Source organism: Monodelphis domestica, chromosome 1 (genome assembly GCF_027887165.1).
Source record: "Monodelphis domestica isolate mMonDom1 chromosome 1, mMonDom1.pri, whole genome shotgun sequence".
Taxonomy (NCBI): Eukaryota; Metazoa; Chordata; class Mammalia; order Didelphimorphia; family Didelphidae; genus Monodelphis; species Monodelphis domestica.
Window position 1 is genome coordinate 742,133,946 of NC_077227.1, and position 27,683 is coordinate 742,161,628.

General features: G+C 43.4%; 1 protein-coding gene across 1 annotated transcript in view; it reads left to right on the plus strand.

The window, feature by feature from the left end:
• DOCK5 (dedicator of cytokinesis 5) overlaps positions 1–27,683 on the plus strand; it is a 235,271-nt gene that overhangs the window by 193,030 nt on the left and 14,558 nt on the right. Inside the window, exons 39-47 of the mRNA XM_007477822.3 lie at positions 4,386–4,475; positions 5,980–6,084; positions 9,361–9,502; positions 15,683–15,764; positions 16,350–16,434; positions 16,921–17,007; positions 21,025–21,201; positions 23,176–23,259; positions 24,379–24,516. Of these exons, the coding sequence (XP_007477884.2) occupies positions 4,386–4,475; positions 5,980–6,084; positions 9,361–9,502; positions 15,683–15,764; positions 16,350–16,434; positions 16,921–17,007; positions 21,025–21,201; positions 23,176–23,259; positions 24,379–24,516 (990 nt within the window). The remainder of the gene's footprint in view (positions 1–4,385; positions 4,476–5,979; positions 6,085–9,360; positions 9,503–15,682; positions 15,765–16,349; positions 16,435–16,920; positions 17,008–21,024; positions 21,202–23,175; positions 23,260–24,378; positions 24,517–27,683) is intronic.

A 27,683-nucleotide genomic window follows, 5' to 3' on the forward strand; every position in this document is an offset into this window, starting at 1 on the left:
ACAAATAGATTCTTTTTATCTTTTTGAGATAAAAACCCAGCAGTGCTATGGCTGGATCAAAGGGCAGGCAGTCTTTTAAAGCCCTTTGGGCATAGTTCAAATTGCCTTCCAGAATGGTTGGATCAATTTACAACTCCACCAGAAATGCATTAGTATCCCAATTTTCTGGCATTGCTACTTTAGATAATTACTATCTGAGGGATATTTACCTTTCTCTATCTGAGGGATAGTGGTACTAAGACTACTTGACCAAATAAGGAAGGAAAATGGGCAGTTTAAAAGATTTCCCTGTAGCTGGACCATGAGGCAGTGAGAAGGACATTCTTGGAGTCAGAAGACCTGGGTTCTATTTCTAACTCCAGCATTTTTCTCAGCTCTCATACCCTGACTGGGCAAGTCAATTTACATCTCAGAACCTCAGAGCTTTTCTTTCCCCACTGGCCATTAATTCCCCATTACCCACTTAATATGTTTGCCCTTAGATGGGCTGCTTCCTCTTTAGGGCCTTAATTTCCTCATGTAGAGAATAGGTGGTGAGGAATCCATGTTCCCACAGTCCTTGGCAGCCGTAAACTCAGGGATCCTGTAACTTGTGAGGAAAGGGTGTTATAAGCCAAATAAGTATCAACTACTGTTTACCTGCCAAAAGAGTCCAAGTTGCTGTCCCAAGGCTCGATGGAGGTGGTGGGTAGACGTCTTTATTCTTCTATTCTTCTCAACCTTCTGGCTTATAGCTAGGCTAACTCTCCAGGAACATCAGCCTCAGTCACTAGAGCCCATCTTTTGTTGGTGTTAGCTTAGTTTTTTCCTTGAAGAGTTTGGCATTTGCCTAGAAGTGTGTGAGGGTGGAATTCATTGGACAGCTATTTGGCTTGACCACTTAATTGGCCCTTGGCCTTACTATCATTATCAAAACTCTCCCCAAAAGTTTCTTTTTATGGCTAAATAACCCACAAACTTTGCAAAACAGCAGATATAACCGGATATTATAGATGACTCCCTCACTAGCCCTCCGAAAGAATTGCTATTATTGTCATTCCCATCTTATAGATGAGGAAACTGAGGCTTATAGAGACCTCCCAAGTTAGAAGTCTCACAGACTTTCTGTGGTACACAGATAGTAAGTGGCTGAAATGAGATTGAAGCCCAGGACTCCAAGACACAGGATGAGACATAATCTCCTGGAATGTGGTTTCTTGGGTCTGTAGCTGTGACATAATAAATAAAGAATAAAGAAATAAAGCCCTGAAATTAGGACATATAGTGTGTGTGTGTGTGTGTGTGTGTGTGTGTGTGTGTGTGTGTGTGTGTCCTGGGAAAGTCACTTCCATTATAAGGACTTTTATTAGGTTCCTTGTGTCTCATTAAGAGCAGAAGTTTTATTCCTATCACACTGTCTTCTTTAAGAGACAGACCAGACAGATCTTGCTTCCAGCCCATCACAAAAGAGGGAATTCTGTGAGTTCTGGGAAGGGAGCAGCCTCTCTGACCTCCATTCTCACAGACAATGAACACCCATTAGTTATTTTGAGACAGTTACCTTGAGAGTTTGGGATACACCTACAGAGTAGAGTTAGCATCTGATTCTGAAGAACTGTCCGGGGGGCGGGGGGGGGGGGGGGGGGCTCTATTCATGCTCTCTGACTTGGAAGCAGAGTCTCATCTAAATCTCTGCCAAGAGATTCTGACATTGGCTTGTGGTGGCGGGATTTGAAAAGAATGGATACTTAAAGAGGTTAAAGAAGATTTATTCATTAGAACAGTTTAGCTAGATAGAGAAATATTATTTAAGATAGTTGAGAGTAGACAAGTATGGGTCTGCATTGCCAGACAAGAAGAACCTGCATAAGAAAGCAGTTAGATTTGGTGGGCAGCAGGGGCAGGTGAAGGGGGCATTTAGATATTTTAGAATATGGTTAAGAGATTTCCTATCCTATTTTTGACTCCTAGTTTCTATCCTTCTATTTCCTCTCCCTCCCTCTTGTCAGAGAACAAATAAACAAGGGTTGTATCCAACTGCTTCTGTCCTTCCATCCACCACCTACAAATTAATTTTACCCCCGTAGCTTTAGTTTACTATAACAGCTTTGCATTACCAACCACCCATCAATACCTATTATTAATATATTGTCAGCTTAATTATAGTCATGATCTTTTCTCAGGGATCTTGACCAGAGGTATTAAACTGGGAGCCTTGGGCTGAACTCCTGAGTGTTTCCTGAACCAGATTAAAATGTCCTTGAGAGGACACATGTAAAACCCAGTGGAATTGCGCATCAGCTCTGGGAAGGGGTGGGAAAGAATATAATTCTTGTAACCAAGGAATAATGTTCTAAATTGACTAATTAAATAAAATTTTCAAAAATAAAAATAAAAAAAATAGAATGTCCTTGAGAATATTTAACAAATAGTAAAATAGAACATAGATAACGTGAATGTATGATTTTCTTTTCTTAAATTGTTTTAGACTCTTACCTTCCGTCTTAGAATCAATACTATGTATTAATTCTAAGGCAGGAGAGTGGTGAGGGCTAGGCAATAGGGGTTAAGTGACTTGCCCAGGGTCACACAGCTGGGAAGTGTCTGAGGCCAGATTTGAACCTGGGACTGCCCATCTCTAGGCCTGGCTCTCAATCCTCTGAGCCACCCAGCTGCCCCAAATGTGTGGTTTTCTAAATCAACATGCAGTAGCAGCAGAGTTCCCTAAGTTAGTTGCCCCATTTCCTTTGTTGTTGCAGAGAAAGAGACTAGCTGCTTTGGTAATATGTTCCTTCCACAATGAAAGCAATGGTCTAGCCTCAGCACTTCTTCTTCTCGGTCCCTCAGGGGGATAGGAAATAGGATCCTGCCTGATATTTTCCCAGTGCTTTAAGATTTTTCAAAGAACTTAAATGCATCATCTCATTTGAGTCTAACAATAACCATACGAGATGAGTTATCAAATTAATAAACCCATTTTCCAGAGGAAAAAACTGAGGCTCAGATTTGTTCAAGGTCCCAAAAAGGATCATAGCTCTAGATATAAGCTAGGTGGCATCTAGTCCAACCCCCTCATTCTTTACAGATTAGGAAACTGAGAACAAGAGAAGTTTCATGACTTGCCCATGGTCACATAAGTAGAAGGTATCAGAAGCAAGATTTGAACCCAAGTCCTTGAACACCAGAGCCAATGATATTTTTGCTGTCTCTTGCAGTTATGCTGCTGGAGATATTTTATGACGATAACCTTTGCTATGGAGCTTCCCCAGCCTAGAGTAAAAAAGTATGAGGGTTCCATTTAGCAAAGCATAAGTTTCATGCTTTGGGTTTCAGCTGGAATGTTTTTAAGATAGTAAGAGAAGGAACCAGAGCCCTGGAGTGAATAGAAAGTTTAATGAACTCCCTAAAGACAATGGTGTGGTATAAGCCAAGAAGCTCTGCAGTTGGAAATAGTCTGAGTTCGAATCCTAGCTGGGGTGCCCTTGGGTGAGTCACCTCCCCTTTCTGGGCTCTAGCTTCTGCTCTAAAATGAAGGGGTCAGGTAGATGTCCTCCCATCAATAAAGCAAGAATCAGCAATCTGTCCCTGATACAAAAGAAAGGCAAAAAAAGCCCCTGCCCTCAAGGGGTTTACATTCTGTTGGATAAAATGACATGGCAAAAGATAAGTCGCTCAGTGGATTGAGAGCCTATCACACTGTCTTCTTTAAGAGACAGACCAGACAGATCTTGCTTCCAGCCCATCACAAAAGAGGGAATTCTGTGAGTTCAGTGGATTGAGAGCCCAGCCTAGAAATGGGAGGTCCTGGGTTCAAATTTGGCCTGAGACACTTTCCCCATTTCCCAGCCCTTACCACTTTTCTGCCATGGACCCAATACACACTATTGATGCTAAGGCAGAAGGTGAGGGTTAAATACAAAGACAGGTAGATACAAGGTCCATACAGAGAGGATGTAAAGTAAACTTTGCAGGAAAGATCCTGGGATTGGAGACGGTGGTTCAGAATTAGAACTCGGGATTCTCATTGCAGCGTGTTTTCTTGCTCACCAAAGCAGAGCTGGCTTTCTCGTCCGCGGTCTTGGCCGCCGTCCAGGGCTTAATGTCTCTTAGATCTCGGCCCCTGAGCGAATTCGGACCGGGTTCCGGGAGGCACGGTGTTCCTCAGAGTCTGGCAGGCAAGACTTGGAGGAGGACACCTCCTCGGCCGGAGAGCCAAGAGACACAGAGACTCTCGAATGTCAGCAAGGGGTCAAGCCCGTCCGAGAGCCAGGCGGCCAGGAATGTCGGCACTAACTGAACCCAGCTGCCGGCCTGCTGCTTCTCCTGGACGCTCATGAATGGTTTTTGCAGCTGATACAATCATTGTCTTGTTTTCCATCCCCGTCCTGACCTCCGCCTTCCGGAAGATGTGGGAGAAAGCCATCAAGCTCAGCAAGGAGTTGGCCGAGACCTACGAGAGCAAAGTGTTTGACTACGAGGGGCTCGGCAACCTCCTGGTGAGTCCGGGGGGCGGTCACCGTGGGCATTCCGGGCGCGGCTCTGGAGGCGTCCATTTGGCCCCCAGAATCCCGCGGGGCTTTAGAACTCGCTAAGCTTTGTTTTCCTTGAAATAGCTTCAGAATTGGGGCGATGGCTGAGGAGAGGCAACGTCCTAGTCTTTATTGATGGGAAATGAGTTAGAATAGATGGAAAATGAGAGCAATAACCAACCTCAGACCCCGAGAGTGGTCCCCTTCGCTCCACATATCCCAAAGCCTAAGCCCTGGGGTGATGAGGAGTGCTGGCATTTATAGAGGGCTTTATTCAAGCTTTGAATGTGGCATCTTACTTTTGCCCTCAAATAACCCTGTGAGGTAGTTCTTCCTGTTATCTTCATTTTACAGATGGGGAAACTGAGTCTGAAAGAAATTGACATTTTCCCAGGGCCACATAGCTAGAAAGTGTCTAAAGGCAGGATGCAAACTCACGTCTTCCTGTGTCCAAGGCTAATGCTGTCTCCACTGGATCCCCTAACTCTTGCCTTGTGAAATTAAATTAGGGAAGAAACAGGACTGGCCCATATTGGCATACATAGAGGGTTTGGGTTTTGAGTTTGGTCTGGGCTTTTTTTCTCAACATTCCACCTTAGTAAAAAACAGAATCAATGCACTGCATCTGTAGTCAAGAAGAACTGGATTCAAATCCAACCTCACTTATTAGCATTTCTTTTTAACTCTGTTTCAGAGGCAGCAAGATACCTTGATAGTTTGAAAGCCAGGCCTAGAGACAGGAGGTCCTGGGTTCAAATCTGGCCTCATATACTTCCTCGCTATATGACCCTTAGCAAGTCAATCCCCATTGCCTAATCCTTAATCACTCTTCTGCCTTGGAACCAATACACAGTATTGATTCTAAGAGAGAAGGTAAGGATTTTTTAAAACAATAAAATGAACTCTTACATTCTGTATTGATAATAACTCTAAAGCAAAAGGGCAAAAATTAGGCAAACCAGGTTAAATGATTTGCCCAGAGTCACAAAGCTAGGAAGTGTCTGAGGTCAGATTTGAACCCAGGACCTCCCAACTCCAGACCTGGTACTCTATCCACAGTGCAAACCTAGAAGTCTTAATACTTATTAGCTTTGTGATCTTAAGTAGGTAACTTGATCTCCCTGAAATTGCTTCCTTCCCTGTAAAATGGGTATAATGATTCCACCAGGCATTCCATGCCTGACATTCTCTCCCCTGAGCCATCTAGCTGCTCCCTCTACTTCTACACTTGTACAGAGGAGGAGTAGGGTAGAGAACGACTTCTGCCTTCTCTTGGACCAAAGGTGGTCCCTGCCATTTTGGAACAGGGCTCTCCGGGGAAGCTCCTTTCTGTTTACATTGTTATCGGCTTTGGGTTTGCTGGTTTCTTGGCTCTTGGCGAGGCTGCCTCTTGTTCCTGAAAGGTCTCCATGTGATCTCCAAGCTCCACAGATCCCACTTCCCAACGTTTCCATTTCCTCTTTTGTTTCAGAAAAAACGGGCCTCGTTTTACGAGAACATCATTAAAGCGATGAGACCCCAGCCGGAGTACTTTGCTGTCGGTTACTACGGACAGGGCTTCCCGTCATTTCTTCGGGTGAGAGATCCCAGAGGGCTCTGAGGCTGATGGACATGGCCAGGTCTCAAAAAGAAAAGAGCCTGTTCTCCTCTTCCCCGGGCCACTCCCCCAGCCTTGGGTTAGCATCTGTGCCTGGTTCATCCTCAATGTGGGTGGCAGGAAAGAAAACATTTCCGGAGCTATCCGGGACCTCCACTCCACCCCAGCCCCCAACTCCCATCCCAAGACACCAGCACCATCATTCTGGCAGAACTTTTTAGCAAATGGTTTGTCCCAGGTGGGATGAGATGGAGAAAACAGGCTGCTGCTGAGTCCGGCTGGAAAGAAGGAAGAACCAGTTCATTGTTTGTTTCTGCAGTTTCTAGCAAGAATTGAAAACAGTTCGGCCTCCAGTCGGAGGCTGAAGTTGGCTAAAAATACCTGATCTCCCTACCCACCCCCTGAAAACTGGGGAGAGAACACTGACTTCCCCAGGGCTTTCACACCCTTAATGAGAAACCAGTGTGACAGAGCAGAAGCAGGGGAGCTTGTTATTGATCCATGCTGGGCTCCTTCTCTCTGACCATAAGCAAGGGTTTATTTAACATCCTCAATCTGTGAAAGAGTAATAATTCAGCCTATCCTGCTCCCTACAGCATGGGTGCCATTGTGAAAACTGAATTAAATTCTGAATGAAAAAGGATTCTGAAGTCTTTGAAGAGTGTAGATGGAGGCAGCTCAGTGGATAGAGAGCTAGACTTAGAGATGGGAGGTTCTATGTTCAAATCTGGCCTCATATATTTCCTAGCTGTGTGATCTTGGGCAAGTCACTTAATCTCAGTTGCCTACTTCTTATTTGCTCTTCTGACTTAGAACAAATACTTGGCATCCATTAGAAAACAGAAGGTGAGGGTTTAAAAAAAAAAGACTATATATGAAGCAACAAGGAAGCCCAATGGATAAACTTCAGTCTTGGTGTTGGGAGGACCTGGATGACAATTTGGCCTCAGACATTTCCTAACTGTGTGACCTTGGGCAAGTCATTTAACCTTGATTGTATAAGCTTTGTTGCTCTTCTCTCATCTCAAGACAGATGAGTTTTAAAAAATTAAGAAGAGTATAGATGATTCAAGGCAGTACCCTATCTGCTGTATTTTGTGTCCTCAAATTCAATTTCAATGAAATTATTCTTATTAATGCATTGTTATTCACCTTATCAAAGCTGCATGAGAGAGAGAGAGAGAGAGAGAGAGAGAGAGAGAGAGAGAGAGAGAGAGAGAGAGAGAGAGAGAGAGAGATTTCATTTAAGGAAGATAAGACTAAATAGAACTGATTCTTCATTTGGCTGGCTGAGACCCTGGCCTGCCACAGTAGGGCAGGCTTGCCATAGATCAAGCACAAAAGTCAAGAGTGGTTCCCCAAGCTTGCATTTTAAACCCCACTAGTTCCTCCCTCCATGGTACCATTTTATATTAGCAATCATAGGGATGTCAAGCCATTAGATATACCATTACTCTGTAACACCCAATGTTGAGGCACCACAGGAGAGTAATTTACTTCACACAGGAGTTTAGGTAGAAAGGGTCCTGGGACAAGTCTCTCTCCTGCTATCCATCACTGTTTAAGTGCCTACTATGTGTCAGATACGCTAGGCACTGAGGGATCCCTGGCCCTCCCTCCCCCCAAAAAAAGACAAGACCATTTACATTCTTCTAAGGGAGACCCCATGGACCTTTGTAAGGACACCCAAAATAAATCCAAAGTCATTTTTAGAGAAAAAGCACCAGTAACTACCATCCTTTCCAATTTAATGTTCTATGAACTACTTCAGACAGAGCTCAAATGGCTACTTTTGTAACTGAATAAAAATATTGAGCTCTTTTGTGAACTCATTTTGAGCATTGTTGGGACAGCTCCACTAGCAGGTGGGCATGACCATCTATCAGCTGGTCCATACACTTCCCCCCTCAAGAAAATCAGGTTTCATCAGCTTCCCCATTTCCCACCAAAAGAGCTTGAAGCTCATTGTTTCCATATGTATTGACTCTTGTAAAGTCTGCCCAAATCACAATGGGCCCTTATAAAACCTCCAGAAGAAATGATTCAATGTTATTTTTTCAACATTTTCTCATCCATTTCCTTCCCAAAAGGAAGACTTTCTCAACCTTAGAAGCTGTTCCAACGGGAAGAGACCTCTGGGATAGAGATGAACAGCCACCAGCAGCCAGCTGGATAGTGGAACTATTGGCTCTTGATCTGATCTCTTTTCTTAGATGGAAGCTTTTCTTTTCTCTCTCTGGCACCCCCACTATCCCCTATTCTACTCTCTCAGATATTTCTGGATCGTCTTCCTCCTCTAAGAGTCAAGGAATCACAGTTGGAAGGGATCTTGGTGGTCATCTGATCCAACCTGCATCTGAAAAAAGAATCCTCACCATCAATCAGGCAATCAAAAGCAATTTGTAATCTCTTACCTTCCATCTTAGAATCATTACTAAAGTAGAAGAGAAGTAAGGACTAGGCAATTCAGGTTAAGTGACTTGCCCAGGGTCACCCAACTAGGAAGTGTCTGAGGCTCCAAAAAAATGATTATTAAGTGCCTTCCTTCTCTGTGCTAGACACTGGGGATACAGATACAACATGCCTTGCCAGGGATTTTTTTGGAGATTTTTTGTCTTTAATTGTCCTCTCATACCCAAGTAATCGATTCTTCCTTCCTGGTGTCACCTTTCTTTGTCATTCCTACCCTATTGCCACCTTTGTCATAAGTATGATGGCAATGGCTGAGCTGACCTATCCTGCCTTCACTCCCTAATTCCTCCAGACCATTCCTCTGCCCCATCATTAGCATTTACTCCTGTCCCTGGCTTTCAAGCCTGCATCCCAATGACTTGGCCCTACTTCATAGGAGAACTCTAACATCTCCCTAGTTCCCCATATAGTTCCTATCAGATGGGCTAGACCGAAGTGCTATGCTCATTCTTACCTACTTGGCTTAGTTTGCATTATTTATGCAGCATTTTAAGGTTTGTAAAGTGCCTCTCAAAAAGCATTCTTTTTGTCCCTGACCCTGGCAGGTATGTATTATTATTCCCATTTTAAAGATGAGGAAACTGAGGCAATCAGAATTTAAGTGACTTGCCCAGGGTCACCCTGCTAGTAATTATCTAAAGCTGGATTTGAACTCAGGACTCCCTGGCTAGAGGTCCATCTCTCTATGCACTGCACTACCTGGCTACTTCATAGCTGACTGAGATAGTTGCCCTTTTTCCTTGTTTCTTTTTCATCCTCCTTCTCTCTTTCTGGAACATGCAGAACAAAATCTTCATCTATCGAGGAAAGGAGTACGAGCGGAGAGAAGACTTCAACCTGAAACTGCTGACTCAGTTTCCCAATGCTGAGAAGATGACTAGTACAACGCCTCCAGGAGAGGAAATCAAATCATCTCCCAAACAGTGTATCCTTTCTGAGGTTCTCACTCAGAGAGTCTTTGCTCTTGGCAAAGAGCAGCCCTGAGTAGTGTCTTGGTTAGACTCCCTGTGACCACCAGTTATTTACTTTGGCTCTCTGCCTCAGTTTCCCTTGTGCCCCCTTCAAATTCAGTTCAGTTCTATTTGTTAGATATTTATTAAGCTCCTGCTATGTGCTGGACATTGTACTAGGTACTGGGCTTCCAGAGACAAGACAAGACATTCCTTGGCCTCTAGGAACTTCCTGGAGAAAAGACAACTCATGCAGATGAATAAAGGGAAAATGAAGAAGGGGATTGAGTGGGGAGAGATGATGAGTGGACTAAAGGAAAGAGCTCAAGACATGAGCCAGGAGCTCTGCCTTCCGGGCCTCAGCCAATCATCCCCTGGTTATATGGAGGCAGCCCAACTTTCTAGAACCTCCAGGAGACCCAATTTCCTCATCACGAAATTCAAAGGCTAGATCAGCCGGACTCCAAGGTTCCTGCCCCCTTTCAGATTCTGTGATTCTTTGCAAGTTAAAGTTCTCCAGTCTAACTAATGAGGAGAACACTAGCCTAACGTAGCAGGCTACCTGGATTTGACTACGTTATGTGGTATGGTGGATACTAGCCTTGAAACCTGTGTTCGAGTCCTATCTTGGCAGATACTAGCTACATGATCTTGGACAAGTCCCTTAACCTCTCAATACTTTAGGCAACTCTCTAAGATTTTAAGGTACAGAGAAGGTGTCTGTTTGCATGAATGGAGAGTTCCCTTGCCTGAGGACTCTATACTGGTAAATCCCCAAGTCTAGTCCTTATCTCAGTCCTATTCATCCTTCAGATTGTTGGCTGAAATTGGACAGTTTCTAGGAACAGTAACTGAAAATTTGACCTCTAGTGGTTTCTAAGTTTCTAAGACAAACTGTGAAAGGCTTTAAATGCCAGGCAGAGAAGTTGGTTTGCTTTTTTCCCTACAGGCAATAGGGAGCAACTAAAGATACCTGAGCAGAAGAGTGACACAGTGAGATATAGTTTTTAGTAAGCTTATTTTGACAGCTGTAGGAAGATGAACTGGAGAAAGGAAAGACTGGAAATTGGAGATCAACTGGAAGGCTATTGAAGGGCAGCTAAGAGAGCAGAGTGGATTGAAAGCTAGGCCTGGTGTCAGGAAGTCCTGAGTTCAAATTTGGCATCAGAAGATTCCTAACTGTGAGACCCTGGCCAAGTCACTCAGTGAGAAGATGGATTCAGAATGTGTTGTGAAGGTTAGATATGAGAATCACCTGAATAGACATGATAATTAAATTCATTGGTGCATTTATTATTACTTAATGTTATTGTTATTAACAATAATTACTAAGAGGTAGAGAGGACAAAGAAAAACAAGAGAAGGACCAGGACAGACCTTTGAGGACCCCAATAAGGATGAGACATGGAATGATGGATCAACAAATAAGATTGAGAGAGAGCTTGGTGAGCTCTCTTTGTTTTAGCTTTTTAGCTCACTTGCCTCTTTCTCTTTGCCTAGAATGCTTTGAAGGTCATCTCAAGTGGTCCTAATAGTATAGACTTGGGTGGAAATGATCCTATGGTTCACCACAAGTTCATATCGTTCACCAGTTGCCTTTTGGCTTGGAGTCAGTAAGATCTGAGTTCAAATCTGCCCTCTGACAATTTATAGCCCTGTGACCCTAGGGAAGTGACTTGACCTCTGCCTGCCTCCATTTCCTCAACTGTAAAGCAAGGATAACAGCACCTACCTTCTAAGGTTATTGTGAGAATCACATGCTATAATAATTGTAAAGCTTTTAGCATAGTACCTGACACATAGCAGGTGCTATATAAATGCTTATTTCCTTCCCCTATTAATTTATGAGCAAAAATCATTCTTGCATGTGAACAGGAACCCTCCCCTCCCCGCCACCATCACAACCCTTCCAAACTAGTCCCTAAGGGGGAGAAGCAGTTCATCAGAAATAGTTTGATTGTCTTCCAGGAGTTTATAATCTGGTTCCCTATTTTCATACTTATGATGTGATATAATAGAAAAAATTTTTGATGTGGAGTCAGAAGACCTGGGTTCAAATCCTTTCTGTACTACTTAGTATTGTAAGGGTTAAAAATTAAGGTTGAACTAAATATAAGAGAATGTGATCGCCAAAATTAACATATCTCAAGTCAAATGACTTTTTAACAGTATTCATTTATAAAATAGAGGGAAAGAGTAAAAGTAGAGAAATGAGAAAGAGGGTAGAGAAGGTATCTCTCCTATAACACTATTTACTGACTGCCCCCTGGGCAATCCTAAACAAAGTTATAAACTGTTATTGGTCCCCAGAAAGTGAGGGAAGTCACACTAATTACTGAGGCCCACTTTGAACCAAGCAGGGCTCATTAACCCTCCACTAGAGGAGCCTCAGCCAAAAGGCTGTTTAGCCGGAGGAGCCGGTGGTGAATAACCATGCACCTCCTCCAGCAATTAATCTCTCCAGAAGCCAGGAAAGGAATCAGCCTTTTCACTCACCCACATGGTAGGCCAAAGGGGAAAATCCTAGAGCTGTCTTACCAAATGCAGTTCAAGTGCCAGAGTCCCAGCTCCTCCATGATCCAGATTCAGCATGAAGAAGGTGGTCACAGGAAATTTTTGCCTCTTTTAAAGACCCTTCTTTGCATCACTTCCTGTGCCTTCCCTCACTTTCTGGGAACCAATAACAGTTTATAACTTTGTTTAGGATTGCCCAGGGGGCAGTCAGTCATTTCTGAGTTGTCACTCACTTTAGGGCATGGTTTGCAGGACTCCCCCACTTATGTGTTAAGTGGGGTATATATGCTTCTGGTTATTAAATTTAAAAGTAGGCAAGGAGAGAGTTAATCCCATCTTCAAACTACCTTGGCCAAATCATTTAACCTCTTGGGATCTCAGTTTCCTCATCTTTACGCTGAGTGGTTTAGCTTAAATAATTTCTAAGGGTCTCTCACAACTCAAAATTTTTGGTCCTATATCCTTCACTAATATAAGTGTATGATTTTTTTAAAAAAACTATGTGTGACAGAAAAAGAAAATTAACTGGTAATATATGTCCTTCACGATATCAATATGCAGGAGAAAAAAAGAATTTTATTTAAAGGGGAGATGGACTGATAGATAATGTGTGTCCTTCACTAGTATGAAAATATAGGACAGAAAAAGAATGTGTGATTGAAAAAGGAGATGGACTGGGAAAATGGATTTCCTTCATTGATATGAGTATGCATGACAGAAAAAGAATGATTGAAAAAAGAAGATGAGCTGGTAATGGGTCAAAAAGAAGTTTAACCAGTGATTGGACAGCCAGTGGGTTCCATAGCATCCTCATGATTTCAGGAGAAATAGCCTAAAAGTCACTAAACCATTTAGCATGACCACCACTAGACATATACAAAGAGAGAAGACCTCTATTACAAAAATGTTTATAGAAGCATTTTGTGGTAGTAAATGATGAGGAATAAAGTAAGTACCCATGAATTGGGTACTTACAACCAGTTGAGTTGTGGCATGTAATATAATGGAATATAAGTGTGCCATTAAAAATGTGATCAATAGAGAGAATTCCACAATGTTGGGACAATTCAAGGAAGACGTCCAACATGTTGGGTGGACCCTTTTGGTAAACTTAACAGAGGACATGGACATGGGTTTCACTAGATGGACCACCATCTACATGATTGGAGGGAATATCCACATTGGAAGATAGAAGAGCCATTGGTATCTAGAAGTCTCTCATTAGTCTTCCCATTTCTTCTGGAGGGCCTCTGTATTACAAAGAAACATGAATAGACATTGAATCATGGTCCCCAGGGCTTGAATTCAACCAAATCGCTCAACAGGCTGAAAAAGTTTAGTACTGGTTCCCACTCATCAGTTCATTATAGCTTGTCCCAGGGCAGCTCCACGTATGGTCTTCTCCAATACTCTTCAGAACCTACCCTGAGATTCACCAAAGGCATCTTCGGTTCCTGTGTTGTTCCTCCCCACTCCCTTCAGAGTAAAAGCAGCTGTGTCCTGAATGCTAAATCAAAGCATGAAAGGCTTGGCTTTCGTGTGTCTTGGCTAGCCCACTGGACATCTCAATGAGTCTTGATTCAATCCCCACTGCTTTCCCAAGCTGGAATGAGCCCATAGTTGAGTTAACATTTTCCAATACATTTTCTTTACCAAAGGGAAGCACTTATAACCCCTAGGATGGGTTCCAAGGTTCAGCCACCCTGGGTTGGAGAGTAGTGAGCACCTGGTCTCCAGTCCAGAAGATGTGATGATTGACCCTTTGCCTTGCCATCTCTCTTGCTGCTAGACTCTTGGGACCACCAGGACTTTCCACCCACCCTGCAGCTGAAACCTCCTATATGGATTGTCTCCTCCAATAGAAAGTAAACTCCTTGACATTAGGGACTACCTCACTTTTCCATCTGTCTCTCCAGTACTTGGACTATATTCAGTACTTAATAAATAATTTCCTTCATGGAAAGGCCTCTAGGCATGGGTTTTGATTTGGGTACTGGAAATAAAGTATTCAATTAATGAACCTTCTTAAGACTCAGGGGAGTAGGATTTATAGGGGCAGCAAGATGGCTCAGTGTATTGAGAGCCAGACCTGAAGATAGAATGTCCTGGCTTCAAATGGGACATCAGACAGTGTCTGGCTGTGTGACCTTGGGCAAGTCATTAAACCCCTATTGCCTAGTCCTTACTGTTCTGCTGCCTAGAACCAATATATAGTAGTAATTCTAAGGCGACAGTAAGGGGTTAAAAAAAAGGCAGTGTGCTATAGTTGATGGGGAATTTGATTTGAATTCAAGACTTGTGTTTAACTCCAATGTCTTGACACAGGTTGTGTGACCCTAAGCAATTCATACCACTGCTTCTAGCCTTGTTTTCCACATCTGTAAAAGAGGCCCCAACCATCTGGGGTTTCAACCTCATGGGGTTATTAGGAGACTTTAAGGAAACAGTGCATGTAAAGCACCATAGCATTGACAAATAGCCAATCAGCCAATCAACATTTATTAAACACCTATCATGTGCCAGGAACTGTGCTAAATCCCGGGGGTACAATAAAGGTAGAAGACAATCTCTTCTCACAAGCAGCTCATACTCTAATAGGGAAGACAATAAGCAAATAAATATGGCCAAACAAGCCACACAGTTTGGAAATAATCAACAGAAGGGTTTTAAGGAATTAAGGAGGGTTGAGAAAGGCTTTCTGTAGAAGGAGAGACTTTAGCTGAAACTTGAAAGAGATGGGGAAGGGACACAAAGAGGGAATGGCCAACGAAAATGGCCAGAGTTGGGAGGTTGGGCATCTTGTTTGAACAACAACAGGAAAGTCAGCATCTGTGTCATTGAAAATCTGTTACCCTAAAAACTACATTTCCCAGGAGACCACTGACTTCCTGTTGTTATGTGCTGGTGTAGATAGGGATCTATTGGATGGGTTTCCTGTTGGCGATTGTGGTGGAGTATGGGGTTTTTGAACAGGTGACTTAGGCATGGGCACTTCATTTTATTTTGTTACCTTTTTATTCCTTTACTTCTAATGATCATTACTAAATCTCTTAAAATATAATATTTCAAATTATTGTAGATTAATTTTAATTTTTACACATTTCTGGACTGAAGAATATATGGTAGGGCAGGATGTAAAGTGTAAGAAGCCTGGAAAGATGGGGAAGGGGAGAGCAGGTGATGAGAGGCTTGTCGAGGAGTCAAGGGTGTCCTCTGAGATCTATTGGTGCATCGTTATCCAGTCTGGAGTCTGGTATTCCTTTAGTGCTTCTCCTGGCTGAGGTCTTAGGAGTATTCGTGTCCTCAACAAGAGGTGAGATGTAGCCATCCCTCTTATTCCTGGAATGGCTTGTCCAAAAGAATGAGCTGGGATAATGGGGCATGTGGCTTTGCTTTGTTGCCTTATTGATGCCTCATCTTCCTTTGAGGCTTTCACACCAGAGCTATTGACAAAAGTGCTGAGCCTCAGCTCGTGGGCTGGGTTGATTAGTAAGGTCTATTAATCTTGGATAGGAGAGCACCCTTTGGAAGCTGTCCTGTCATTTGGGGGAAAGGGAATGGCCATTTGGAGACGTGGAGGCAGGGGAGATGGACTGTGACCTCTAGGGGCTCCCACGTTGGTCCCTTAACCAGAGCCTCAGATATGCAATGCTTCACGGTGAAGCCTGTGATGAACCTACCTCCAAATTACAAGGACAAACCGGTACCAGAACAGATCTTGAAGTAAGTCATTGCCAAGTGAGGCCGACTTTCCCTTTCAGCAAGAGTCCTAGGATGGTAGAGTTAGAACCGAAAGGGGCTGAGTGTTGTGACCCAGCAGAGCTTGCTAGTGAGCCTTCCGGGCCCCCAGGCAAGACCAGAACCCTTTTCACCAAGCGTCCTGTTACTAAAAGCAAGATTCAAAAGTGGACGTTTGTCTAGTTCAGTTCAACCAGACATTCGCAAACGTTAAGATGCTATGGAAATGCTAACACTACCCCGATCTCGGTATTATTGTCATATTTAGAATGTGGGGCTTAGAAAGGCCTGTTGAAATGTCCTTCTGCCTCTGGGAAAGCTGCTTCACTGGCCTGTGTGCCTTGGGCTACTCCCTGGGCCTTTCTTGTTAACAAAGACGGGCTGCAATCTATATCTGTGCAATGAGTTACCAAAGATGGGAGTTCCCCATTTTGGCCAGCTCGCCAATTAATTCCCGTATATATGATCTCGATTTAGGACCAGAGGGGCATGGGTTCTCCAAGGCTAGTCATGGTGCGTGGGCTGGTTGGCTGGACACAGGTAACTGGGTGCTCTGACCTCCTTCTCCAGTTATTACAGGGCCAATGAGGTCCAGCAGTTCCAGTATTCCCGACCCTTTCGGAAAGGAGAAAAGGATCCCGACAATGAGTTCGCAGTGAGTCCCATGTTCTCTCCCACCTGACAGACAAATGGCGGCCCTGAAGGGTCCGATGTGCCCCACGTCCCATGTCTCTGCTCTCTCTTCCCAAGCCTGTGATGCAGAACAAAAAGGAAGGTGGTTCGATGGGGTGATTTCTTGAGTTCTCTCCACTACCACTAGCACAGACGAGCGTTCTGGGTTTCTCTTTTTTCAGGGCTCCTTCTTGCGCACTTAGCATTTATGTGGTTTCACAAGCTAACATTCTGTACCTTAATCCCCTGACTGTTCCGAGGCCCATCGTTCCATATTCCAAGGGCCATCCCAGATGGGGCATTCTAGGTTCTAAGCCCCTCTTAGCTCTCTCTCCATTTTCGAGTCTCTCCGAGCTCTCCAAATGTTTTATGGAAAACTCACTCCCAATCTGTGAGCAGGCCACTGGGAGTTGGGAGGGCTAGAATTTTGTTTGGTTGCCTCAATGGTTCTGCTCCCTTCTGCTCCCAGACTCTGTGGATTGAGAGGACCACCTACACCACCGCCTATACCTTTCCTGGGATTCTCAAGTGGTTTGAAGCCAAGCAGATTACCACGGTGAGTCCTCTGCCAGGCCCCTGCAGGAATGGGTCCTCAGACCCCAACAGTGCCCATGTGTCTCATGGGGGCTGCCTACATCCCTCTCTACCCTCAACATTGTGTTCTGACAGCCTACTGTTTCACTAAAGAAAGACACCAACTGTTTGGGTCTCTAGAGTATACACAAAGCCATCAGCAGAGATGTTAGTCATCTAATTTCCCTCAGCTGGAATTACAATGACAAATTGACCCTGTCCTGCTAGGCTGACCCCAGTAGCAGTTGTGTACACACACAGTGGAGGTGGCAGCCAAGTTAGGCTTAGCTCAAGCACAAGCATTACTCAAAATTTAGTCCTTTCTTTAGTTACCCAACTGTGCCTCTAAACCCCTTAAGCCAACCTCATCTCTGCCCCCACTGTCACCTCGGTGACTTGGGACAAGTCACGTTTCTCCAGTCCTCACTTTCCTCCTTTCTAAAAATGAAAGGGTTGATCTAGATGCCCTCCCCCCATCCCCTTAGAGTTCTGAAATTCTCAGCTCTGTGGCCTCTCGTGGCTCTGCTTCATAATGAAGACTGAAGCCAGTACCCATGGTGAATGACAACATGGTGGACAACACTACTTGGAATTAGACAAAACCAGGGTCCATATCTAGCCACAGACACTTAATAAATCTCTCTGAACCTTGGTGATTCACTTCAACTTTCTGGGCCTCAGTTTTCTCATCTGTAAAATAATGGGGTTGGACTCCATCTCTAAGGTAGTGTCTTTCTTGATCTGAACCTGATCCTAGTCTCTCTCAGCATCTATTATACCCATCCCTACCTCCAGTTTCTGAATTCTTCTAAACTGTCCATGGTCTTCATCTACTTTATCCCTTCAAGCTTTCCTCTTTGGAAAAGATTTCCTTATTCCAGACTAACTGGGATCCCTCTGCCTATGTCCTTGATCCCATCCTCTTCCAGGTCCTCAGCATCCTTTGATGACAAGTCATCTTTTCTTTCTTATGCATCATCAGTCTCCCTTTTCCGGAACCAGCTACATCCTACCTACCATCCAACATGAAGAGGTCTTTGTAATTCCAAAATAGACCCTTCTGACCCACCAGCCCACCACTGGGACACCTCTCACCCTCCTCCCCTTTGCTGTCTATCTCCTTGAAAAGTTATATAACATCCCCACCCTCCATGCCTCATGTATTGCTGCCCATTTTCTGCTCCACTCCTACCCATATGCCTACTCTCCTCACATTAAAGAAACTACACTCTTAACCCCACCCTACCCCACAATGAATTCCCAATTTGCCAACCCCAAGGGCCTTTTCTCAGTTTTCATCCTGCTTGATCTCTCTGCAGCTTTTGTCACCCTCTCCTCCTGGATCCTCTCTCCTCCTTTGGATTCTAAGACACACCATACTCTCCTGGCTCTCCTCCTACTTCCCTTAGCTGCAGATTCTGTCTCCTGTACTGGCTTCCCATCTTCTTCTAAATCCCCCAAGGTGGGTATTCTCCAGGGCTCTCTTTATGTCATCTCTTCCCTTTCCTCCCCTCCCCTTCTTTTCTCTTCCCTTCCTTCTCTCTCTCTCTCTCTCTCTCTCTCTCTCTCTCTCTCTCTCTCTCTCTCTCTCTCTCTCTCTCTCTCTCTCTCTCTCTCTCTCTCTGTCTCTCTGTCTCTCTCTCTCTCTGTCTCTCTGTCTCTGTCTCTGTCTCTCTCTCTCTCTCTCTCTCTCTCTCTCTCTCTCTCTCTCTCTCTCTCTCTCTCTCTCCCTCTCCCTCTCCCTCTCTCTCCCCCCTTCCTCCCTTCCTTCCTCTCTCCATCCTCTCTCTCTCTCTCTCAACACTCCATCCCTTGACACTCTTACTCATGCTCATGACTTGGTGTACATTTCATATCTGGCTGCCTGGCAAGCTCTGTCATTTCTGTGTCTACAATATCTCTCACACTTCTCACCTTCTTTCTGTTCCTTCATTCACATTCCCAAAGAGACAGCCTCAATAGTCCCTGTAGGGATGGCCCTTCAGCCAGGTCTTCCTGGCTCTGCTTACTCCCTCCCCACTCTAGAGCATCTTTGATTCTACATTCTCTGGAGGGACATGGACATGGTCTTTGCATGTCTTCTCCGGCCCCCTCCTACCTAGCCCAGTACTCTGTACACAGCAGGTCCTTGACAAATGTCTGGCGATTGTAATTCCATTGAATCTCCTTCCTGAGATCTGGGCTGCTGCAGTACTGGGTGTGATTTTTTTAAAGAACACATCAGAACTGGATGTTCAGTTTTCTATCCATTTCACCCAAAGTTACTGTTGCTCAGGACGTGGGTGGTGGCTGCTTTCAGACTCCATAGCACATTGTTTTGAATATTTTCAAAGGTTGCAGATGTTCATCCTCTGTGGGTAGATTTAATTTTGGGAAATACCCAGAAGTCTTTTAGGATCAAGTCTGGTGACTAATTTAGTTCAATTCCAGAAATATTTTTTAAAATAAAATTTGATTGATATCTTTGTTTTCACATCAGCTACTTGTTCCATGCATGCGTGTGTGCATGTGCGTGTGTGTGTGTGTGTGTGTGTTTATGAGAGAGAGGAGAAAGATATGGGTTCAAATCCTCCCTCTGATATTTAGTATCTGTGACTTTGGGTAAGTCATTCTCCTCCTGGATCTTCAATTTCATTCTTTGTCAAATGAAGTAGTTGAACTAGACCATAGACAATTTTTGCTAATCCTTTCAATTCTAGATCTAAAATTCTGTATGCTGGAATAGCTGGAGTCTACAATAGCTCAGGACACCTTAGGGCCTTGTTGGCAAACCTATTATAGCACATGTTTCAAAGGGGCCTGCTCCCTTCCCCCTTTCCACTGTGCCTGAGAACATTTTTTCACATCACCCACCTGGTCAGCAGCCCAATGGGAGCACTTCCTCCCTCTCCTGTATGGGGTAAGCAGGTGGCTCACATGTGGTGCAAGGATACAGTTTGGGCACTCAGTCTCTAAAAGGTTCGCCATCACTGCCGTAGGGGAATACATGATCAGTGATTTGGTCAGTGGTGGGAACTCCCTACACCATTATGGATTGCAACCCATCTGTGTGTCTTGGTTAAGACCTAGGAAGTGTCTGGGGCATAGAAAAAGGAATGAACATTTCTATAGTACCTACTATGTGCCAGACCCTATGCTAAGCATCGTACAAATATCTCATTTGATCCTCAAAACCACCCTAGGAGCCAGGTGCTATTATTATCTACATTTTACAAATGTGGGAACTAAGGCAATGAGGTTAAATAATTTATCCAGGGTCACCCAGCTAGTCAATGTCAGAGATGGATTTGAATCTCATCTTCCTTGATTGTTGACCCAATACTTGGTGACCATTAGTCTTTTGTGCCTAAAATGTACTCCTCCCATGCCACTTCTGCCTTTTAATTCTTTCCCACCATTTAAAGGCTCAGTTTAAATGTTCTCTTCTATGAAGGCTTCCAAGATTTCCTATAACATCCTACTATCCAACCTGAAGTCCTTTACCTCTCTCTACCTCTTTCAGAAAGTTTTGTCTTGGGCCATCTATTTAGAGCAGAAAGCCACCTTAGTGACAAATGAGTCCAACCCTTTCATTTTACAGAGAAGGGACCTGAGGCCAAAAGAGACTAAGTGACTTACCCATGGTCATGCATGAATCCTCAGAGGGCATATAAGTAGGATTCAAAACCATGATCTCCAACTCTACATTGTCCATGGACTTAGAGTAAAAGAGGATAATAGTGGTTATCTTGGTCCATCCTCTGATTTTTACAAAGGAAGAGAATGAGATCCGGGGAAATAAAAGGACTTGCTCAAGGTCACATAGCCATTAAGTAGCAGAATCTATTAGCTATCTTCAATAATTAGACTGACTGGAGATTCTAAAAGAGTAATTGAATCCCAAAGTACCACTCTATTGCCTGGTTTAAAATGGGACTGTTTTGCTTGTCTTAGCATGTTAAGGTTTTGTTGTGTGTCTCACAAATGGCCCTTTTCCTCTTTCTTGCTTTGTACCACTCAGGAAGAAATCAGTCCCTTGGAGAATGCAATTGAGACCATGGAGCTCACCAACGAGAAGATCAGCAATAGTGTCCAGCAGCATGCGTGGGACCGCTCACTCTCCTTACACCCACTCTCCATGCTACTCAATGGCATTGTAGACCCCGCTGTCATGGGCGGGTATTCCAACTACGAAAAGGTAGCCATTGGTCTTCATAGGTCAAGGATAGATGGATGTATGGATGACAGAATGAATGAATGAATGAATGAATAACTTTCATGAAGTCCTTACTATATGTAAGCATGGGACCACTTGCTTTCTCCATACCCATTCTCTGTTACTTAATGTCATTGTAGACCCTGATCTTATGGGTAGATAATCCAACTATGAAAAGATAGTTTTGGCTCCTCATGGATCTAGGATGGATGGATAAATGAATGAATGAATGAATGAATGAATGAATGAATGAATGAATGAACAATTCACCATATGCTCAGCACTCAGGATACAAATACAAAATCAATATAGTCGCTCCAAGGAGCCTCCATTCTAATAGTGAGAGAGAACACATATAGGACAGTGGTGGTCAGGAAGGCATATTTTGGTTATGGGCAGTAGTACCATAGGAAATAGACTGACACACTTGCGAGGCAAAATGATGAAGCTGATTTAATTATGTGCTCAGAAATGGAAAACAAGGAGAAGAAGGGTAGAGGTGTATGAAAGCAGGCTCGCCAGTCAGGGAGTGGTCAGATGGGTAAAGTGTGACTAAAGCCCAGGTCTAGATGCACCAGGTGAATGAGGTGACCAGTAACCATGGAACTGGGGACCAAGAGCAGAAGGCCCAGGCATGCAAAAGTCTATAGGACTTAGCTTACTTCCTCGGCAGTGTGGCCTTAGCACAGTACCTGGCACATGGTAGGTGTGTAATAAATGTTTATTGACTGTCTGACGCCTCCCTCTGGGAGATAAGAGATTTTTTCATTCTATCCACTTGCCATTGGGCAAACAGAAGTAAGTCACTTAATCACCATTGTCTAGCCCTTTCTCCTCTATTGCCTTGGAACCAATATTTAGTATTGATTTGAAGACCCAAGAGAAGGATTTAAGGAGAGAGAGAGACAGACAGACAGAGAGAGGGAGAAAGGGAGAGACAGAGAGAGAAAGGGAGAGAGAGAGACAGAGAGACAGAGAGACAGAGAGAGAAAGGGAGAGAGAGAGACAGACAGACAGACAGACAGAGGGAGAGAGGGAGAAAGGGAGAGACAGAGAGAGAAAGGGAGAGAGAGAGAGACAGAGAGACAGAGAGACAGAGAGAGAAAGGGAGAGAGAGAGAGAGAGAGACAGAGAGAGACAGAGAGAGAAAGGGAGAGACAGAGAGAGACAGAGAGAGAGAGAGAGAGAGAGAGAGAGAGACAGAGAGACAGAGAGAGAGAGAGAGAGAGAGAGAGAGAGAGAGAGAGAGAGAGAGAGAGAGAGAGAGAGAGAGAGAGAGAGAGAGAGAGAAACTAGTTGACTGCTTGGGGACACTAGAATGGCTCTTGTTTTTCAAGAATGGATTAGACTAAATGATCCAAAGTCCCCTCCTGTGCCTAAAATTCAGAAATGTTGTGACATTTAGAAGCAGATGTGGACCCCGCTGCCTCCCCCCACAAAAATCCCCTGCCCTTCGAGATGAGGAAATGGAATGATCTGGCTTAGCTATTTTCAGAGTTTATTATCAGTTTGAGATTTGCCCTTCTGAGCTCCAAATGTTTTCAGCCTTCGCCTTCCCCCAGTCTCCAAAGGGGGCCTTAGAGACAGAAGTGTATCATCTGCTTTTGCCATTTCGTGTTTAGAAAACCCTTTGCTCTTTGTAAGAGAGCCATTTTCCCAGCATTGGAAAGGAAGAACGAGGTGGCCTTGGAAGCCAAAAGCTCTTTCAAAAATGAGACGGAGATGGGGATGGGCGGGGAAAGGGCAGCGAGGTTTTGTAATAAAAGTTGAAGAACAAAAATTCAAGCTAAGATAGGGATCGCCAGCTCTAGACCGTTGCTTCATGGTGGTTTTTCAAATCCGGTTTCCATTCTCTTGTTCCCCATTTCCTCCAAGCCTCGTCTCCCCCTCCCCATTGGAGCAGCATCCACAGGTGAACGTGTCTCACGATTGCTTCTTCTCTGTCTTCTCCTCCAGGCCTTCTTCACTGAGAAGTACCAGCAGGAGCACCCTGAGGACCAGGACAAGATTGAGCTACTCAAACGCCTGATTGCCTTACAGGTAGGCGGCAGAGATGGTGGCTCTTGTAAAAATAAAATTAGTTTTATTTTATGAGGTTTATTAAGATTACTAGAAATCAAGGATACAAAATAATAAAACCGCATGCCTAGGACTGATTAGCCCATTCACATCTTACTCACTACATCTTGCCATGTCCAAGTAGAGGAAGAGAGAGCCTGAAGTAGGCGTTACAGCCAGTTTAAATATTGGTTGTGATCTTGCCCAGGTGGGGACTCAGGTGAGATTATAGGGAATTCTGGGAAGTACCAAGGACTTCTGAGGATTGAAGTCTGGGGTTCAAATCTCCATTTTACATTCTTCTCCCAAGGAACAGCTGCTGCTGGGCAGGGCATCACTTCCAGCCAGTGGACCAGCATTGGGTACATCAGGGAACGCTAGAGGGGATCTTAGAAAGCGCCCAGGTGATGGCACAACAAAGGGCTCAGAGCTTAAAGTCAGGAAGATTTGGACCCTCCGCTGGTACTTTTTTGGCTGGTAGTGACTAGAGTTTTGGACTCAGTGACAGTGGCTTGAGTTTTATCGAATTATCATTTCAAGATAGCCATGTTCTCATGCAAGTCTAGAGGTATTACTTCTTCAATTGATTTTTCCTTATAAAAAGGGCAGCTGGATGGTTCAGTGAATTGAGAAGCCTCCCCAGAGACTGGAAGCCCTGGGTTCAAATCTGACCTCAGATCCTTCCTAACTGTATGACTCTAGGCACGTCACTTAACCCTTATTGCCTACCCTTTTCATTTTTCTGCCTTGGAACCAATACCAGTATTGATTCTAACTAAGACAGAAGGTAAGGGTTTTAAAAAAAAAAAAAAACAGATCAGCTTGCAAAATCTTAATGAGGAGAAACAATGAGCAGACCTGAATTCAAATCCTACCTCAGACACCAGCTGTGGAACCTTAGGAAAATTACTTAACCACTCTATGCTTCAGTTGCCTTGTTTGTAAAATGAGGAGGCTAGACTAGGTCCCTGAAGTCCTTTCTAGCTCTTCATCTGTGACCCTCAGTAGAGTATGTGATTAGATTGGACTGTCTGGAATTATTATATGACAACCCTCATTCTTCACTTGCTTCCTTCCCTGTTCCTGGGTTCAATTCTCCAGATGCCCCTCCTTGGAGAAGGGATCCGAATTCATGGAGAGAAGCTGACAGAGCAGCTGAAGCCTCTACATGACCGGCTGACCACCTGTTTCCGGGAACTCAGGGAAAAAGTGGAGAAACTCTATGGAGTCATCACTCTGGTAAGCTCTGTCCAAGACCAGGGTGATCTGAGCATCTGATCTCCAGGCTCTCCTGGCTTTCACTCTCTTCATACCAATACTCTCATTTCTCTCTTCTGTTTAATGATTCGTTGATGCCATTATTGCTTTTTAATAGACTCTATATATTTTTAATATCTTTTCTTTTCACTGTGTTTATTCTCTTATGTCGGTCTCTCTCTTTGACTCCTGAAAAAAGAGAGAAACAAAAAGAAAAAAATTCAGCAATAGTAATCAACCCATAGAAAAAAATAAGATCAATATTCCACAGTCATGGACTGTCTATACCCAATACACACACTCGCTCTTCTCTCCATCTCTTTCTCTTCCTCTCTCTCCTCCTATCTCTTCAAAGGAGTTAAGAGTGGTGTCTCTCATTTCTCTTCTTTAGGCCAACCTTGACCTTTTAAATTTCATAGCACTCTTTTTCGATTATTTTGTGGTTGGATGTTCCATTTTCAATGTTGTGGTCAATAACAATAATTGTGGGTTTTTTGTTTTTGTTTTTTTTTTGGCCAATCTTTGGGTAGCCACTTTGTTTCCAGTTTTTCCTATCACAAAAAGTGCTGCTATAAGTGTTCTGGTGCATATGGAGACTTCCTTTTGGTCAGTGGCAATGAGAGAGGAATCTCTGGATCAAAGGACACTAACATTTTACTCACTTATATTTACATAATTCCAAATTGCTTTCCAGAATGGTAGAATAATAATCTCAGGGCTCCAACAACAATGTATCAGTGTTCCTGCGTTTTCCATAAATCTTATTAAATTAGGAGCGATTCCCTAAATAATTTTTGGTTTGGGTTTTTCTGAATACTAGTTATTAAGTACCATCATTTTTATTGTCCCATTTGGGCTTTTCCGTTGTTCTGTTTTTCCATGCTGTGACCATTAACAAAAAAATATATATAGAAAATCAAGGGAAATGATGAAGAGGGGCTAAACTTCAAAGTATATTTCGAAATGGCAATCATCAAAAGCATCTGGTAAATAGGTAGTAGAGTGGAGAAAATATTGAACTTGGAGTCAGGAAGACCTATGTTAAAATCCAGCTCCAGGTACTCATTAGCTGTGTGACCCTGGGCAAGTCATTTAACCTCTATTTGCCTTTTCCTCCAGCTTCAAATGGAGATAATAATAGCACCTTTCTCCCAGGATTATTATGTGGATCAAATGATTAAAACTTTTAAGTTACCGCATATAGGCTAGCTAGTAGTAGTAGTAGTATAATTATTATCATTAGATCAGTGGTTCTCAACCTCTCAATTTGTAGCAATGAGAATACATAATGCATATCATATTCTGAATCACAACTGTAGCAAAATTACAGTTTTGAAGTAGCCCCAAAATAATTTTTTGGTTTCAGGTCACTGCAACATGAGGAACTGTATTGCAGGGTCACAGCATTAGAAAGGTGGAGAACCACTGCATTCGATGCTTTTTTTTTTTATGTTGCAGTAATTTCTCAAGATGATACAAGACAAATATGCATTGATCATGTACAGTTGTCAGTGCTTCAGCTCACCATTCTGCTTTAAATAGAGGAATTGGGGGGCAGCTGGGTGGTTCAGTGGATTGAAAGCCAGGCCTAGAGATGGAAGGTCCTAGGTTCAAATCTGGCCTCAGACACTTCCCAGCTGTGTGAACCTGAGCAAGTCACTTGACCCCCATTGCCTCGCCCTTACCACTCTTCTGCCTTGGAACCAATACACAGTATTGACTCCAAGATGGAAGGCAAGGGTTTTAAAAAATAAAATAGTGTAAAGTAAATAAATAAATGAATGAATGAGTAGATAGAGAGATAGAGAGATAGATAGATAGATAGATAGATAGATAGATAGATTTATCCGAGGATCCCAGTGTTGACCTTCCAGGCTATCTAGGCCAAATCTTCTTCATTTTACAAAGGAGGAAAGAGTTCCAGAGAATAAAAACTTTCCCAAAGTCACACAGATAGTAGAGAGAATCCAGGTTTGGTCGTAAGTCTTATAAGATCATGTTCATTGTTCTCCATTTTAAAAGTTAAAATTTATTTATTAATGATCTTTAAAATTCAAGGAATAAAGAAGATACAAAATAAAGACCATGCACCCGTGGCTGGTTTGCCTTTTTTTTTTCATCAACCCCACTCACCACCATCAATGTTGATTCTACATCAGAGAGACAGAGCCTCCAAAGCCCACGCCCTTTATCTTCTGTCTCCCGGAAGTATGTAATGACAGGAAGTCAGTGGTCTCTTGGGGTATTTAGTTCTTTTTTTAGGGTAACAGATTTTCAATCATACATTATGAGTCCTCTAAAATCAAGATTTCTGACCAAATTCCTGTCTACCAACCCTGCTTGCATACCCCAGGTAGGCTTCTCTTTCCTTTCCAGTTTGTCAGCCATTTTTTAAATTTCATTCTCAAGCCTCTGATTCTCAGATTTCTCTTCCCCACAGTCATTCATAACTCTGACTCTTAGTCTTTTTCCTTTAACTTTTCCCTGTTCCCTCTCTTCTCCCTCCCTGCTTTTGGGGTTCCCCTTTGCTTCCTTCATTTCAGACACTGTGATGGTTTGTTCTTGTCCCCATCCACTAATCACAGCATGCCTAAGGCTTACGTAGTTAAGATATTGTTAACATCACATTAACAGTTTCTCATTTCATATCTTTTGTTTCTAAGGAGAGAGAGAGAGAGAGAGAGAGAGAGAGAGAGAGAGAGAGAGAGAGAGAGAGAGAGAGATCCATAGCTCATAAGTTCCCAGCACTTAGTATGTGTGTGTATATATATATATATATATATATATTGTTTTTGCATCATTTCCAAATATGTCCTTTTCCTTGTCCTTCCCAGAAAACCATGTTTTGTCACCAAAAAAATTAAAAGATAAATGGGGGAAATGTTCTGTAAAATCAATCACCACATTTCTACCTGGATGACCTTTGACAAGTCACTCACATAGCACATTTACTCATCTGTAAAATGACAATTTGGGGTTTGATGGCATTTAAGGGCCCTTCCAGTTCTAAAAAGATGACCCTGTTTTTAGCCATACAGTGTATTCCTCATTCATTGTCCCCCAGCTCAATACTAGCGCTTTGTGGGCTAACAAAGAATGGGAACAAAGTAGGTCCCGGGAGTCCAGGTATGGCTTTAAACAGACTTTTG